Below are 17,676 nucleotides of genomic sequence, written 5' to 3'. Positions count from 1 at the left end.
CAGAGTGAATGTAAAGGTGGGGCCTCAGAATCTATAGGGGAATCCGTTCTTGGACCCCCTGTGGATACTGAAAATTGTGGATAAACAAATCTGGGATTTTTGGCCCCTTTCGCCCTCTGAAGGGGACTAGAGCTATGCTCCAGTCTACTCTGGAGGGCTCTCCGAAGCCCGCAGAGGCAGCGCACATTCATCCACTACCTCTGTGAGCTGCAAACTGGCTCGCAGAGCTAAAGAAAAGCAAATTCTGGTTTCCGGTGATGTTTTAATACCTTTAAGGGCATTCTGAGGCCCAGGGAAGCCAAGTTTGGCCCAAAGCAGGTCTGGGGGACCTGCACTGAGCCAGATCTGTGGATGTAAAATCCGCAGATAACAGGGCTCCACCCATATACGCAAACACATACATGTGTGCATCTTTCCTCACCAATGTCCTGATCCACCACATATTCTGTTTATGCTTTTACCATCATAACTCTGCCCTCCTCAATCACTGCTACAACTATTGTTTTGAATCAGAAAAAAATGCAGCACTAGCATGGGAGCAATGCAGTACTGCTTCCAAGTTTTTAGAAACTTTTAAAGCACAAAGAAAGGAAGGGGAAGTGATGAAAGAAACCAATGCATGCTTTTGCAAGGTTCATCAGATAAATTAATTCAGTTTTAAATTCAAGGCTGACACAAACACACTTTAGCTTCTTAGAATGTTCATTGGGGGGGGGGGGGGAGACCAGTCAGAATTTCTGGTCCAGAGTTTTGGCCTCTAGGCTTCAGCATTTAAACAACTGTTGGGGGGACGGGACAGTTTAACAGTGGTTCTGATAAACAGGGTTAATTAGAATGTAGATATATGTTTTGTACTCATAACTAATACTTTCCTGTAAAACCTGAGATTATTTTTCTGTATCGTCACCCTTTAATTTGAGTAAACCTAAACATTTCCACTTCTCTCTCAAGCTAAAAGGTAAGCATGTTAGGTAGTGACCATTTCCCTTGTGCACAAGAAAGTTCTCAGAAGGAAGGAAAACTGCAGATGCCACTCATTGATCTAATTCAGTGTTTTTCAATGTTTGTCCTCCACCATACCACTTCACATGGTCCACCTATTTGAAGTATCACCGGAAGACTCTGGCGATGACAGCATTGCCAGTTACTTCTGGATTGGGTGGTCAGATGCAATGTGACAGATACCAGTAAGAGGCTCAGGGTGGACAACAGAGCTTTTTTGAGTGTGGAAAAACATGCTTTGGAGCCTCCTACCGCTATTTGTTGTGTCATGTTCCTGGTCTCACTGCTGGGCATCAGGTTCCAAGGGTCCCGCAAATACCACCAGACACCACCTCAAGTACCACTGGTGGTACTTGTACCACTGGTTGAGAAATACTGATCTAATTCAAGTCAATATCAAAATTTCCATAGATGCTCAACAGATAAATCACGACATTGTAAACAGAAAAAACATTTAAGAAACATCAACTTATTCTGCATATTTAGCTCTAATGCAAACTTACCATCTACTAATAAACTAAACCACTGGTTCTTAACCTGTAGTTCCGGGACCACAGGTGGTCCACAAGACCCTGAGAAGTGGTCTGTGAAGACTCAGGGGGAAAAAAAAAGTGCCTTTGATCACTTCCAGCATGCTTCCCCATGGACCACCAGACTGCTGAGAATGAACCACCCACACGCCAGTAACAAAAGCAGTAATCCACAAATCTTCACGATAAATAATCAATCACTAATAAATGTTCTAATTATTACAAATTTAATTGTATTTTTTGGTGAAGGGGTGGCAGTTGCATGCAGGCTCACGAGAAGGGGTACAAGGGGTTATCTGGACCTGTGCCCAGGGTCAGAAAGGAGGCCCAGGAGCCAAAGGAGGGCCCCCAGAAATTTCCCGAAATCTTATATTTTCCAATCTAACTTGGACTTGCTGCCTGTGTGGGATGCTGGATACAAGGTCTGCCGCATGCCATATGTACTGGGCCAAGGAATGCATACATGACACTCCTGAACACTGTCAAATCTGGGAGGAAACTGGCCTGCTACAGTAGCTCTTTGGCTTGTGGATCTGCTTATCATAAAGGAGTGTACAGGAGCTCAGGGACAGAGCTGCAGGTCTACAGCTGCAGCAGAAGTACGTTTCGGTACATGCAGGACACTTTCCATTGTAGGGTGAGCCGAAACATGATGATCTAATTTTCTGCAATTATTTTCTCGATTTAAAAATTTTTAGAGACTTGGTTTTCTGTATCTACCTGCTGGCACTGTGTGGGCAGGTAGACCTGGACTACACATTGGGAAGCATGGTAGATCTAGACTACAAGGACTTTTCCTGCTGTTGCCACACTTGTCCTGGTCCTCTCTTCTCCTCTGTTCTGCCCACCCTTGTTGCTACCCCCACTCTGTTTCAACTCCTTCTCCTTCCTCTTTGGGAAAGGACCCAAAAGAAACATTATACCCCCTGATAAAAATCCTTTTGAAGGCACTGATTGAACCACTGAACTAAACCCATGAGCAACTGGAAAAGTCTGAAACAGTGGTTCTCAAACTGTGGGTCGGGACCCACTAGGTGGGTCATGAGCCAATTTCAAGTGGGTCCCCATTTATTTCAATACTTTATTTTTAGACTTGATGTTACTATGGTATGTGACTACATTTGGGGAAATGGTACAGATCTATACTTTTAACAGGATACTGTGTATATGCTTTTAACAATGACAGTAAAACAAGGACACTTACTCCTGGGTAAGTGTGGGTAGGATTACAGCCTAAGATTGTTAAAAAATTTTCCTGCTTGATGATGTCCCTTCCAGTCATGATATTCCGGTGGGTCCTGATAGATTCTCATTCTGAAAAGTGTGTCCCAGTGCTAAAGTTTGAGAACCACTGGTCTGATAACTTTAGAGATTCAAGAGCATGCAAAATGAATTAGTTCTCTGCACAATGACGATGCTGTAAAATTTGCTACACTTTCTATAAAAGTAGATTATAATGTGAGAGAGCACAAGAAAAAACTGATACTCCAGGAATGATAAATCACGGCTGAACAGTCTAAAAGGAACTTTCTAGAGCAAACCCATCTGCATGCTTTGGTAATGTAAATCATGGCACCCTCACAAGGCATTATCTTAGCTGCCCTCTCATTTCAGCATAGTTCATGACGGTCTTCTTTGTGTTCTGCTGTGATTAGCGAGTATATAATTGCACTGGGGCATGAATTAGACATGATAAAACTCTCCCTAGTGTCTCATTCACAAACAGTTTGTTTCAGGCTTGTTATGGGAATCTGGAATTAATCTTTTTGGCAGCTCTCTGACAACAGCAGTAGTCAAATTACCCCTAATAACTCAGGGGCCATTAACCCCTTCTCTTCTCCCTCAACAGACCTGAAATTCAAATCTTTAAGCACACACAGATTTTTAAGAACTGGAAAGGTGGGAGGTTAATCCATATTTATATGAATTATACTTTGTTAGATTGTTAGAACCAAATATACTTTATACTTTGTTAGATCATAAATTAATGTTATACGTTTGATAAAATGCATTAAATACACTGCTTTTATTACAAAGCAAACAATCTCCCATCTGGCATGATCTAAACATGTGCCTCTTTGCATATAAGGCAGCAGACGTATTTACATTTTCCCAAGCTAATAAAAAGAAACATGAGATATCTATGGGAGCGGGGCAATATAGGTCCACAGTTGCAGTTTGTAGCTATCCCAAAGGTTTACAGATCATCTGCCCAAAGCTCTGAAATCTATCAAGCTACAACCCCATGCTACATCAACACAGCAGGCCATCTTCAAAAAGCTGGGAGGGAACTAACACACATTGCCTTATGTTACAAAGCCAGCGTGGCCTGTGATTGGATGTGGTGAATCACAACAAAATTTTCATGGAATATAATCCTGGTGTCTAGATAAAAATTAGAATGCATCCTACATGCACACTTCATACATGTGAAATCTGTTTGAATGTTTCTCTGTGCTGACAGCAAACCAGACAGCATTAATTCACTAGAAGTTTATTTGCATGTGATTTGTAAGCATGAAAGAGTTGGATTGTCAGAAGAAAGCAAGATGCATAGAACAAGCTAAACAGTATACATAAGAGAGGGCTTTGCTACCCGTTCCACGTTAACCTTCACTTCTGCAATATGCACCATCCTCCTCATCACATTCAGTCATTAATAGCTACAATTTTTTGAGCCTGGTGCTTTCTAATGCAAGCAGGTATGTGACTTGTCGGGTAGATGGAGTCTCATGTTTCATGACCACAATACTGTTAAGTGAGAAGTCACAAAGTTGCTTGGAAAGAAGACATAGTTCAGGGACAGAACATGTCTTTGCATACAAACGGTCCTCAGTTTGATCCACGACATTTTTAGGTAGGGATGAGAAACACCTGCCTGAGTCCTGGAGAAACACAGCCAGTGTAGGCAATGACTAGATGCATCAGTGATCTCATTTAATAAGTTTTTTAATTCAATATAATATATTTTTATTCAATATAATATATGGTCTCATTCAATATACGTTTCAATATGGGTCTAATGACAGAAAAATTCACAATTCAAGCTACACTAATGTAACCCAAGCCACAGTAGGGAACCAAGTCTCAGCAACAGATATACCTAGAAACTATAACATGGTGTAGTCCAGCAGCGATGCACCTGTTACCAGCATTGAATGCAGCTATAACTGCAACACTTGCAACAGCTTCTGAGCATGCAATATCTGATAAACACATCTTTTGAGGAAGGGTAGTATATAAAAGTGAAAAGAGTGCTCCAAGTCTTCAGTTTATTAAACAATCCCCACTGGAAAAGGTTCACTGTTGCAGAAAGTGCTCCCAAGAAGCCTTTTAGCCAAAACATGTTAGGCTCTCACATATCTCATAATAGTTTGGAAAAAATGGTTTTTTCTGCATCTGTCTGGAGGTCACTCTAATTTTTTGCTGTTGTGCTGCCCCATTTCTGCAGGCCAGCCATTCAGTTTACAGTGTCTGATAAGAAGCTCTTGAAATGCTCTTTGCAATGTGAAGACACATGGGCCACTGATGTTTCAGAATCTAGGTATTCCTTTCAACTGAGTTGGTGCATGGGGTGTACATAAGTGGAAAAGAACTGTTGCAGCATGGATCACAATTCAAAACACTGACCTTTACAGAACTCACTCTCAAACTAATGTGTAAGATTGTCCATGTAATTTTTCTGAATAGGTGTTAGCAAGGAAAAATGTAGCAAAAGATTTCAGAAGAGGTTTGCTGTTAAATGAAATAATGAATACTGTACTATTAAATACCAGCTCCACACTATTCAGAAGTAATTGTCGTATAGACTGAGGTTCCCTTTGACCTTGTCATTGCTTTAAAATGTATATTCCCAAAAGCCCAAAGGCCTCGTTTTCAAACACATGGCCATTTCAGTTATTTATGAAACACAGCAGCAAAAGAAAAAAAAATCTGAACAAAAGAGCATTTTTCCAGAAGAACACCAGAATAAGCATACACAAATCCCGTGTTAATGACCATCTGATTCTTTGCTGATTCACGCTCACTGGGCTACAAAATATATTTACTGGCAGGGCCCCATACCTGCAGATCCTGTATCCATGGATCTGCCCTCCCACCCACCAACTTTGATTAAACGTTCATCATGGTAAAGTGTTTCTTGCTTTTACAGGTCACTGTAAGCTTGCAAGCTTATAGTGCATGCAGGTAGCCTGCCAGGAGCCTGAATGCTTGAGGAAACTACTGTAGATTGAAGGTTAACAGGTTCTGTTTAAATAAGTTTGACACAAAGCTGACTGATATTAGCTTTGTTTCAAATAATTTCAGAAGTCTAGTTAGTCCTTTTATTATCTAACCAGCCTTTACTTTCTTCACAGGACTTGGCATTGCCCTTTTAAAATACAATTTATTATTTAGAGTATTTATACACCACTTTTGAAAAAGTTTTACATACTGATTTTAATCAGTTATGCAACACGAATGAAAAGATAGTTCCCCGTCCCCAAAAGGGCTTACAATCTAAAAATACTGTCACAAAATCCTGGAATTTCTTTCAGCTTCTTTATTTTAAAAATTATTCTTAAGTACAGTATAAGAATTAAGAAGGAACATAGAATGCACACTAATGGAACCTAACTGATGTGGTCCTAATGCAATCATAGCATTTGTGTCACACCTCGGTGAGCTCTTTTTCAGTCAAAATGACATTTTCACATCCTCTTTCTTGGCAACTTTGTTCCTAAAATGTCTCGTTCTTTTACCCATGTGGAACTTCAAGCTGGCCCATCTTACCTATTCTTAAAGGAAGCAAACATTCAAGCCACCACTGAAACAACCAGTCAGTTCAAAGTAGTCCACATCACAGGTGCCAACAAGCACCAATGCTGCATTGAACAGCTGATCAACTTTTGAGGTCAACTAAAATAGGATGCTGACTAAAGAACCCATCAGGAATGAATGAAGGACCAGCTGCCTTGTGCGCAGGGCTGGCAAGCGATTTGCAATCCTTTCAGGGTTTTAGAGGCAGACATGCGAAAGAATGTGGCTACAACATCCTGTTGGGATTTTGCTTTGCTGTGATTTTCCACTTCTGCTTAGGCAGCAAAGCCAAGTTTATAAAGGTTAACTAAATTCCAGTCAGGGAACTGAAAAAGCTAGAGGTTCAGGGAATTTAGGCTGCCAGTGCTTAGCTTTGCGGATGTGGAGTTGCAGGCTACTACTGTACAAGCTTTCAGTGCTCCTGTGAAGATGCTGAATCCTCCAAAACTTAACCACAGAAACTGATTCTCAAGCACAGTACAACAACAACAAAAGCAAACAAAACCTCTGCTTATTACCACAACCCATCCAAGGTATTTCGCGTAATGATTAACAGTAAAGATGAATTGGCCTTTTGTTTCTTTTCTGACATTTGGGAAGTCGTTCCACTGTTCTCTCCTTCCGATATTGTGCCATATCATGAGAATGAAGTGGACTGAAATAGTTACATTTGCTGTGGTCTTCATGCAAATCTGGAACAAGTTCCCATCAAAACACCTTGTTCATGCCATAGAATACAGTGTAACACAACATATTGAGATGCAACATTGTGAGAAACTATTAGTTCTGCTGCACACTTAAGTATACCTTTTTTTAAGAAAAGTGCAAACTCAATGGAAAAGTTTTTGAAAAGTCAAGACAGCTGGCCAAAGTAAGCACAAGCTTAAATTTAAACTAATTTGCACGAAAATGTACATGCCAAGAGAGCCTGGGAAATGCCACAGGGCAAGGAAGTTGAGCTTAAAAACAAAATTAGAATCATTTGACAACTTATACAAAGCTTAAGGTTAATGAAGGACAAAACAAAAAGGTGGTAAGAATGGTCACGTACAACAAGGTATTTTCAGCAAAAAGAACATAGAGCTGTCTCATGGTATCAGTTTAAAGGGACACAATAAAAAAGGCATGAAATGTAGTTTGCACTTGTTGATCTTTGTAGAGTAGCAAGTGTGTTTTTTGTGTGTGTTTCTTCTTTAAACTGAATACTGGAAAATGCTCACCTAAGTCACAACACTAAGTCACCTAAGTTACAACACTAGAAGTGATGAGTTACTAACTGCGCAGGAATCATCTCACTGAAGTCTACTTTGCACACATCCATGTGGATGTTACTGCAGCCACGTAGAATTAAGCTATGGGACAGTGCATGTTGAATACTACAACTACATTCACTGCCAGTCCATTTCTGAGCACAATTCAAAGTGCTCATTTTAACTTCTAAGTCATACATGGCTTTAGCCCCAATTACTTTAACGACCACCTTTTCTCACAAGAACCTACCAGGATATTAAAATTGTTCTCAGATTCTTCTGAGTTACCCTACCATTGTTGGTGAAAGGTATGGTGACCAGTGATGGGTCCTTTCCAACTGCAGTGCCTGGGCTGCAGAAAGGCCTGCCCGAGACAGAATTTGCTGTCCTTTCAACATCACACCCAGATGAAGACCTTCATTATTCCACGACATTTCTATCTACCAGCTTTAAGCCTGTCTTATGCTGGTATTTTTGTCTGCTGTGTTGCTAAACTATATTGTTATGGTTTTATTGATCTTCCGTAAACTGACAATCTTTGTTGGACTGAAATGCAAAACAAATGCTCAAATACAGCAACTACACAGATGAGGTTGATCATACAAGCCTTTTCCACCTGACCTTCAGCCCACCATAAGGGCTCAAGTACATTAGATAATATCCATCTATATTTCCAATACTGCAAAATAGTCCAAGTATCATGTCAGAGAGCAAAGAGAAATCTTTCAGACGAAGGAAATTGCTATCATCAATCCTCCTCTCCCTTTTCTGGGATTCAGTTTCATGCAAACACCAGTTAGTACTCCAAAGAACAACAACAGAGGAATGCTTGGCTTCCAGATCATCCTGGTCAACTCCTAGAAAGTAATAGTACTAATCTAGAAAGTATTGTGTCAAATCACATTCCTGTTAAGGTTCAGGCAATCATCTCTAGGACTATCAAGAAATGTTTTATGAGAGCATCCATCTTTTCACCAATTTAGTGATTAAGCAATTAAATTTAAATAGGTCTATATATCACCCAGACCAGTTTTCATATACAAAATAACTTTCCGTTTAACAAAGTAGCAGTCATTGTTAGAAGGAAACGTCTTCTGATATTTTGTGCTTCATCCTTGTCTAATGCACCAGAATCAAAACAGCACTAAAACGAAAACATGCAGGGCAAACTGGTTGACAAACTCACAATAATCATACAGAACTATTTGACACCCAATTGTCCCAAATTTTCCTCCATACATCAAGAGGACTATGGGCACAGAGACATTTTCAGAAGACTCATGTTTACTTTTATAACTGTAAGGCAAAAACTATATTGAGACTACAGACCACTACATCTGAGGTCTTCACAGCAAAGATCACAAGGCGATCCATTCATAATACTGGGCACTGAAGCATTACTATGGACCATTATGTCCAGTTGTGCCATGACTCTACTGCCATGTCATGGACTCTACTTTCTACTACAGCAAAATATAAGCATATTAAGAATTCATTACTCGAAAAAGCATAGGTCTTAATTCTTTTATAAATTTTCTAATGAGAAAGAGACATCGGGAGTAAAAGGAACAATGCTACAAAACATTCTGCCCGAATATTAGGATTAATACTGGTTTTGGGTGCCAGTATTAATCCCATTGCTGGTAAATGGCAATAGAAGCCATTTGCCTGATTATTTTACCTGATATTTAAAGGATGTTTTTACATTTATATTTTAAATTATAGTTTTAAATAGGATTTTATGGTTCTGTAAATTGCTTTGGGTGCCCTTCAGAGAGAAAAGCAGGATAGAACAACAAGTAAATAAATACATTTAAAATGTACTTATCAAAAGAAAAAGAATTTATGGACATATGATGGAATCCAACTGAACTCCCTTTGACTGAACTATCATTGCATGTTTAACAGGGTCAAAATAGTTCTCTTTAGTCATTCAATTTCTTACCAGACCTTTACTAACTTAAATGCTTTTTGTCATTCCAGTAAAGTCACATTCACAGAGACTATTTCATACTGACAATATATGCCAAAAGCTGGATCAGCATATAGCCACAGTATTTGTGGACAGAGTATCAAATTTTTTGATGGAAAAGCCAGATTACCACTAAAAATGCATTTTGTCAGGACAATATTTTGTCTTGCTCAGCAGCTGGTAGCACATTCTGAAATACCACTGTACCTTAATAATTGGCGAGAAGCTCAATTTGAGCTGGAAGGAAGTTTTCATAGCCTAGCCAAGCCAAGAGAAAACTTTATACAAGAACTAACTGATATTTTTTAACGATCAAAGGAATTAGCATAGAGTTTTATGTTAGGGAGAATATCTAAACTACAGTAAATGCAAAGATGTTAACTATTATATGTGAACTATCCCTTCCATCAAAAGTATTAAATTTCTAAGGTTCTTCTTAAGCTCAGGACAGCCATAAAAGAAAGCACATTTTCAGTTATTGCTTCAAACTAACATTTGGAAGAAACATCTATAAGAAATGCACTGTTCCACAGTGGATGTTTACAAACATTTAACTATGCAGTCAAAGTGTTTTGGAGAGGTCACAAGTCTTCCAGCAAAAACTATGCATCCCATTTCTCCTTCAGACCTACTTCTTACCAAAAGTATTTAGACGTTTTATTTATTATTTACACTTTATAAAGTGCCTGCCTTTCAACCCAATGGATCCCATGATGGTTAACAAAATAACACTGAAAACAATGAAACAAATACAAAAACCTCAACAGTAATGGCCAGAACTGTAATGAATTCCTTCCTCATCAAATGACATTATATCCCCTGGGGGCTGGGGATAAGAATAGGCCCTCAGTTTGGCTGTACTTGTCGTAAGAGGCGACTAAACAGCCACCAGGTAGATTGGACTCGTCAGCCTGGGAAGGCAGCTCATCTGAGAGAAGGAAAACTCTGATCCCAAACCTCCACTGCCTTGTGGCTACATCCAGTTATGGAAAAGGCTTCAGAAGTCAACCTCGAGGCAAAATCCGGAGCCGGAGTCCCTGAGGCAGTTCATGGCTGAACACAGTCATGTTCTGGCAACTCCTGCGACGCCGCTGGAACCAACCGTATTGGCCTCTGCCTTTGCATTGGACCATTTCAGCAACGTGGAGAGGGGGGATTTGCTGCATGGGTAACAGCCTATCGTCCATACCTACTTTACACAGGCTTCGCGCACTGGAGAGGACACTCTGTTCCAGAACCACCATTCAGAGCACGACACCATAGTCTTCCGAGACTGAAGGATGCCCACTTCATACAGGCAAATATTTTTACTCTTATCCAGATCTGGCCCTATCATGAAGTGGGGTAAAGCATGCTGCTTCAGACAGCAAATACAGGAAAGTGACAATTTGCCACCTGCTTGACCCCAAAGGAAGGAGGAACACAGCAACGGGCAACTACAAGACTGTAAATTAAGACTGGAGTATGTGAAAGATTTAAAATATGCTAAATAAGTGATGAACAAAAATGGCAACTCTGAAAAAAATGGCTAGGGCCCAAAGAGCTAGTTTAGGAACAACCCAGAGCTTGGACATACCAAAGAAATGGTTGCATTTTTCTCTAAACAGTAGATTCTTCTGCAGTGCTACAAGCTGCTTTTGGAAACTCCCTGAATTTCAAAAGTGGCCTGCTAGTGTGGAAAGGGGAATTCTGAGAAACTGAAGCCCATCATCCCCTTTGACATGCAGAACTAGTTGCTTAGTTCTTTAACTCTCATTCCTTAAATCTTAAGCAGACTGAGCTGTAAAAGACTTTTATACTGAAACCAAACTGAACAGCAGCCAGTCCAATTCCGGCCAAGTTAAAGCAGGGAGGAAGTCAATGGGAATATACAAGGCTTTCATATCCACATAAAACACTCAAACGCATCAGACTGAATTCAGACTTACAAATAAAGTGACTTTAGTCTTACCTTATATCTCATTTTAGGACATGAATGAATGTAAAACCCCATGTAGTAATAGCTTAGGTCAGAAGCCTTTTCATGAAGTTTCCTAGTAAAAGCAATTTCCCTGTAAAAGAAGCAATAATTCTTCAGGGATAAAAAGATAATATTGAATAGATGAGTTCACAGATGCAAGCCACTCTTATTTTAAAAGGTATGGAAATAAAGCAAAAATGACCTAAAGTTTGGCCTATGTTAAAGGAATGATTACAAGTAAGTAAAGAATGAGAATAATAAACGAAGAGACAGTTCTATATAAAAATTCAACAAAACCAAACATTCTTTTACTTAAAGAGCCAATTCTGCATGTTGTCCTGCCAAGGAGCTAATCTGAAATTCAAATTGCAAGTGATTAAAGGCACCCTTTAACAGGTTTCTTGTTAATATTCATGCACTGACACACTATAGAAATCAGGCCTAGCCATTGTATTCAGCCGGGTTAAGACAGTGCATGCATACTTCAGAGAATTTTAAACCAACAAGTTTCAAGGAGAAGCTTCTAGCACGTTTTAGTAATTTACATGCAAATACCTATCCATGTGCAGCAAATGCTATTTTCCATATCTAGCGAGTCCTTGTTCTGTGCTCATCCTTTTTGAAGAAAATTGCTGTATTTTCTTTTTGTTATTCAGTTCTGAGGCAGGCAGACTACCTGTGGTTCTCCAGTTTTCCCCATGGCATCACTCATTAGTTTCTCAGTACGAAAGTGAAGGCTGTGTGACTTCGAGATTTCCTTCATTTTTTCTTAAGAGTTAAATCATTGAAACTTACTCATGACTAATGTCTTTAACATGACAAATAAACTTGGGACAGAGTCATCCAAGTCTCATTGTGGCACTCATCAACGTTCCACAGAAAAAGATGAAAATTAAAGGTCTCCATTAGTAAAAATAGAGTTGATAACACATTTCAGTGCCATTATGTCTCTAGTATAGACCACTGCAAACCTGAAGAAGTTTTGAGTAAGCTGCAGGAACTAATGCATAATTTCAGGAACCAATAAATTAGCCATAAATTCAGGAGCCAATCAATATACTGGCTTCATTATTTAAGGCGCATTTTATATGGTGACAGTTTTTACCTTCTGGGCAAAGTCAAGACATCACACTTCTTTCTAAACGAATCATCTTTGTCTTTTGCGTGCATGACCATGTCATGAAATTACAACATGCTGCATTATTACCTGCCTTCTATTCTTAGATAGTGAGCCACTTTTTAAAGGGTCATTAAGATATTGGGAAGCCCACAGTATGCCTTTAAGTGTATAACAAAGAGTAATAATGCTAACAAGAGCAAGCAAACCTTTTCAGTTCTGAGTAAAATTGGTAACAGCTTGTATGGTATCAAGTTCCATCACTGCTTCCTAAGAGCTCTTAATTCCTAACATTCTTGAAGAAGTAAGTCCACATTAGGCCTTATAATCCTGGAGGGAGTTCATATTTACTGCTTCTTATGCATGGTTTAACAAGCTGGCTTCTCAGCTATCTGACCCATGGAAGCATACCAAGTCTGCCTCAGGTTTACTATACACAAAAATGAAAAGCACTTCAGGCATTCCAATACACTGCACATGTTAGTTTATTATCAAGTGAGACAATATCAAAATATAACTATTTACAGCACTCCTGATGAAATATGTATGCAAATAGATGAGAAAGGTTGTGATCAACATAATGGCCAGTTCCAATAATTTTTTAAAAAAACTTTCTATTTGGATGCCTGTATAAAGGCAGCAAACTTAAGATGGGCAGGAGGTCTGGTCTAGAGGGTAGAGCCTCCATTTGCCTGAAGATTAACATCCACAAGGTCGCCAGTTCGAGGCCACCGGCACCGTGCGACCTTGAAGCAGCTGGCAAGCTGCAGCTGAGCTGTTCCATCTGCTTGGAGCGTGGGAGGATGGAGGCCAGAATGTTAAACAAGATCGGAGTGTAACACCTTGAATGTAGTGGTTCTTGAAAGAAAGAACCTTCTTTCAATTTGTAAAAATCCCTGCGTGGATTTAATAAGCCTGCCTGTGTAAACCGCCTTGAATAAAGTCTTGAATAAAGACCAGGAACAGAAAGAATATACAACCACAGAGCATTTCTCAACAGAAATGGGAAATTGCAATCCAGCAGGAGTCTCAGACATGTGAATCTTTCTAGCTTGTTCAAAGGAGATATCTGATCCAGACCGCATTATGTTTATCAGAATGTAGTAGAGGTTGGGCATCCCTTATCTAGAATTCCAAAATAAGGAACTTTTTTGAGTACCAGCATAACTTATTTTTTTGCCTAAAGAAATAAAATCACAAACTGTGTTGTATACACAAAATTATTAAAAATATTATATAAAATTACTGTCAGGCTATGTGTATAAGGGGTATTTTGAATCAGAAATCAATTTTGTTTTTAGGCTTGGACCCCAACCCCAAGATCTCTCATTATGTATATGCAAGTATTCCAAACCACAGAAAAATCCAACATCCAAAATACTTCTGGCCCCAAGCACTTCAAATAAGTGATGCCGAACTTTCATCATCTCAATGCCACAACAAGCCTCTTATTCGTCATGGAAATAGATCAGATAAACACAGTAAAGCTTAGATTAGATGTTATAGTCAACTCATTTTGGAGAAAAAGTGACAGGGTACACATCCAAGAGATACATTATCTCTTCAATAAACTCTCTCTGGACATTCAATGTAAATTCAAGATGAGACTTCTACATATGACAGCAAGACCTGGAACACATGATCAAAACAGCCATGGAAAACAGTGCCTGTACACTGATGGAGCAATGACTCTGCCAGTGCAGACTGTCAGAAACATGCCATAAAGCATGTTGCAACAGCACACCATTTGGGTCCAATGGAGGGAAGGCTGAAGCCTCTCCACACAGTCCAGGGTAAGAAGCAGCATGCACTGGGAAGGTAAGCTCCACACTGAGTAGTGCAGAGGTGGAATGGGATGAGGGAGGGTGGGGAGGAGGCAGAGAGGGTGGCAACAGGGCAGGGGTAGGCAGATTGGGATTGGTCGTGCAGACGGGCACTGTATCCCACCTTTCCCAGGCCTGACCTGCTAACATAGGGTAACATGGACTTGTGCCAGAGATTTTGCTGATGCAGGTCCAAGTAGCCCCATTGGAACTGGCTGGGGCTTACCCTTTCACCCTTACCCTCTAGCAGCTAAAATTCCTGCCCAGGACGCAGATTAGTTCACGCTGGTGCCGTTGTATCATTGCCCAGGATTTCAGGTAAGATTGAGCTGTCTTTTGAACTATTCCAATTCAAACTGCAAGTGCACACTTGGATGCTCTGTCATTTCTACCTCTCTCACATTAAAGGCTTATTAAGTTTTATATTTAAAAATTCACTGTACATACATGACTGGTATGTTATGAGGATTCTAGAATTAGCATGGAGGAAGGTAAGCAATAATGTTCCTACATAACATGCTCATTTTGGTTTTAATACGCAGAAACAGTCCAGCATGTATATGTTCAACTGCAGTTTGAAACTGAAAAGACCCAGCAAAACCTGCAACAACTGACTGCTCTGATCACATGTCTCACTTCTGATTCTCATAGAAGTGAGTCTCATCTTCTAAAGCAGATTAAATGGAATTGAACTAAATAATGAAAAACTAATGTTAATCCTTCAAACACAGCACAAATTTAAAATTAGGACCTCTGATGTAAACTTGAAAATAATAAAGCTAAACAGCCTCGAATGTGAAGGTTAGTCTCAATCTATTGTTTAAATCTCTATTTTGAATACCAATAAATTAAAAGACTATGTACTTAATCTCACTTACCTTAATGCAGAGTAGACTCCCAAAGACAGAAAAGAGTAAACTGGATCATAGTAGAGATACACAGAGGACACACACTTTGGAAGGATGTCAATTACACCCACAGCAATTATCCTCCCATCTAACCAATACTGCTGGTGGAAAGAACCATAGCCACAATCAGGGCCATTTGATGGGTTTTCAGCCTAGTTGGTACAAAACATAATTAACATTTTATAATCATTAGGTTATTAAAAAATTTCCATTATCTTTAAACAGGAAAGAATAAAATTTAGAACAAAAAGTTTGCAATTAAGGAAGGCAGTCTCATTCTCTTCTTTGGTAGAAGAAAGTTAGTCTGAAAAAAACTTCTAAATAATTATGAACAAAATTGAATTATGTCCTTGTTAGCTAATTGGTATCTGCAAATTTACTAAGAGTTCATTAATTTTGTTTTCATTCATCTAAAAAAGAGTTGGGGAGAAATGATTTAACTATTTTTCAATAGATTGTCTATTGAGCAAGTTCTCCTCCAGTTGGAGGATGCTACAGGAGTACCCAGAGGTAAATCGCACTGGGTGGCGGGGTGGGGGAAGGAACCAGCCCAGGGAGTGGGACAGCTAGCGCCCTGCTCTGCCAGATCCTATCCTCCCTGTTGGGCTGAAAAGCCCGACACAGAGGTTCCCTCCTTTGCGCCAGCAAAATAGCTGGCGCAGACATGAGAAGCTCTACTGCAGGGCCTATGGCTTAGCTCAAGGTAAGGGAATGAAAGTCCCCCTGAGGAGATCTCCAGCAGCCTTGGTGGGGCTGCTGGATACAGTGGTTGCCAAGGATAGGATTGGGCTGTACAGGTTCAGCCTTGCTATACACGAATTTTTTATACATAGATTTGACTCAACATGAATGGCCACTGCAAATGAGAAGGAAAGCACTGATCCCTGGAAAAGGGGGGAAATGCATCCCTTTTAAATCACAGTTTTAAAAAAACCGCTTTTCTTATTGTTGTAGAGAGAGACAGTCATGCAAACCATTACAGGTATAACCTTATCATCCATAGATTTTTCTCTCTCAATGCAATGAAAAGCGCCCTTTAAATTAAAGGAAAACAGTCATTTAACAATGAGCAGCAGGCTGACAACCCATCAATCATTCTCTCTTCAGGCAACTTCAGCCAAAGACCCCTCCCTTCCCCCTGAGCACCTTTTGACCTTTGCCAGGTGAAAGAAAGATACTTTGCATTGGTGAAGAGAGGGGTAGGAGTGAAGCCTTTCTAAGCACCTTGAGAGCGACTGATTGTTGGATTGTCTTAATGACTCTATCTTAACATCACAAAGGTCTGCAAGGTTGTTTTTAAATCACATGAGCAAAGAAACGTTATTTTTTAAATTGATTTGCTATAGTGCATTTTTTTTCTTGGAAGGGAACACTCAGGAATAATGAGAATCAACCTGTAAATCTCAGATTCAAATCATAATCCACTGCCAAAAATTGGTTCCATTAAATTAGTTAGGAGGCACAGAACACATTAAGCTTGAGAACAAGCTTACACAAGCTCTAGTTTTCTTTTGAAATTATTTATGGTATAAATGTAGATTGTGCACACTTTGTGGCTAGCATAAGAAGTTTGTTTTAATACACAGAATTTCTAAAATCCTGCTGGCCTTGACTTTGCAACTTTTTATTTAGCTTCATCTAATTGAAAACATGTGCAAGTGGTGCCACACAAAATTCAATTCAAGATTCAAAATGTCAATAAAAAACAGGGGGGGGGGGGAAATGGCATCAACCTTACAGGGAAGTGTACTTAAGCATCCAAGCCGCCAACAAAATAAAGGAAAATAATGGAAATCTGCTGCCTGACTTGACGAGGTGATAAAAGCTCTTTCCCTATTAAGTCTAATGATCCCGATTAGCCTTCATAGCCTTCAGGTTGCCAGAATGTTAAAGGGGTGGGAGGCTGATTCAGCAGAGCAAAGAAACACACTCTCCACACATGGCTTCATTCAAACAGCAACATATCAAATTACTAGTGCAATTACTATAACCTGACAATTTCATTACACGCATTTGGTAGTTAACTCTTTAAGACCTACAACAAAGTCCTCTTACCCATTAGAAACAGAGCAATCCGAAGTCTTGACCCCAAGAATCACTACTTATTCATCAACCCTAGATTTCTGTTTTTAAGATGATTAAAGTGCATTTTTAAAAGGTAAGAATCCAAAGTTTATGAAGTATGCATCCTATTTTGATAATTTCAAATTTATTTTTTGCAAAAAAAAAGTTGTATTATAGTGGATTGTGAAAGCATCCAAAAAATAGACTGAGGGCTAAAGCCTTTAGTACGCTGGAAGGGATAGGAGGCTGG

General features: G+C 39.5%; 1 protein-coding gene across 5 annotated transcripts in view; it reads right to left on the bottom strand.

Annotated features, from left to right (window-relative positions):
• Positions 1-17,676, bottom strand: part of ATE1 (arginyltransferase 1) — an 85,376-nt gene that overhangs the window by 31,711 nt on the left and 35,989 nt on the right. For all 5 annotated transcript variants that reach the window (XM_066621142.1, XM_066621143.1, XM_066621146.1 and 2 more), the window contains exons 9-10: positions 15,333-15,514; positions 11,506-11,605 (exon numbers count right to left, since the gene is read on the bottom strand). In XM_066621142.1, coding sequence (XP_066477239.1) covers positions 11,506-11,605; positions 15,333-15,514 — 282 coding nt within the window. The remainder of the gene's footprint in view (positions 1-11,505; positions 11,606-15,332; positions 15,515-17,676) is intronic.

Source organism: Tiliqua scincoides, chromosome 3, assembly GCF_035046505.1.
Source record: "Tiliqua scincoides isolate rTilSci1 chromosome 3, rTilSci1.hap2, whole genome shotgun sequence".
Classification (NCBI taxonomy): Eukaryota; Metazoa; Chordata; class Lepidosauria; order Squamata; family Scincidae; genus Tiliqua; species Tiliqua scincoides.
The sequence above is the reverse complement of the archived record's forward strand: the minus strand, read 5'-3'. Positions and strand labels throughout refer to the sequence as shown.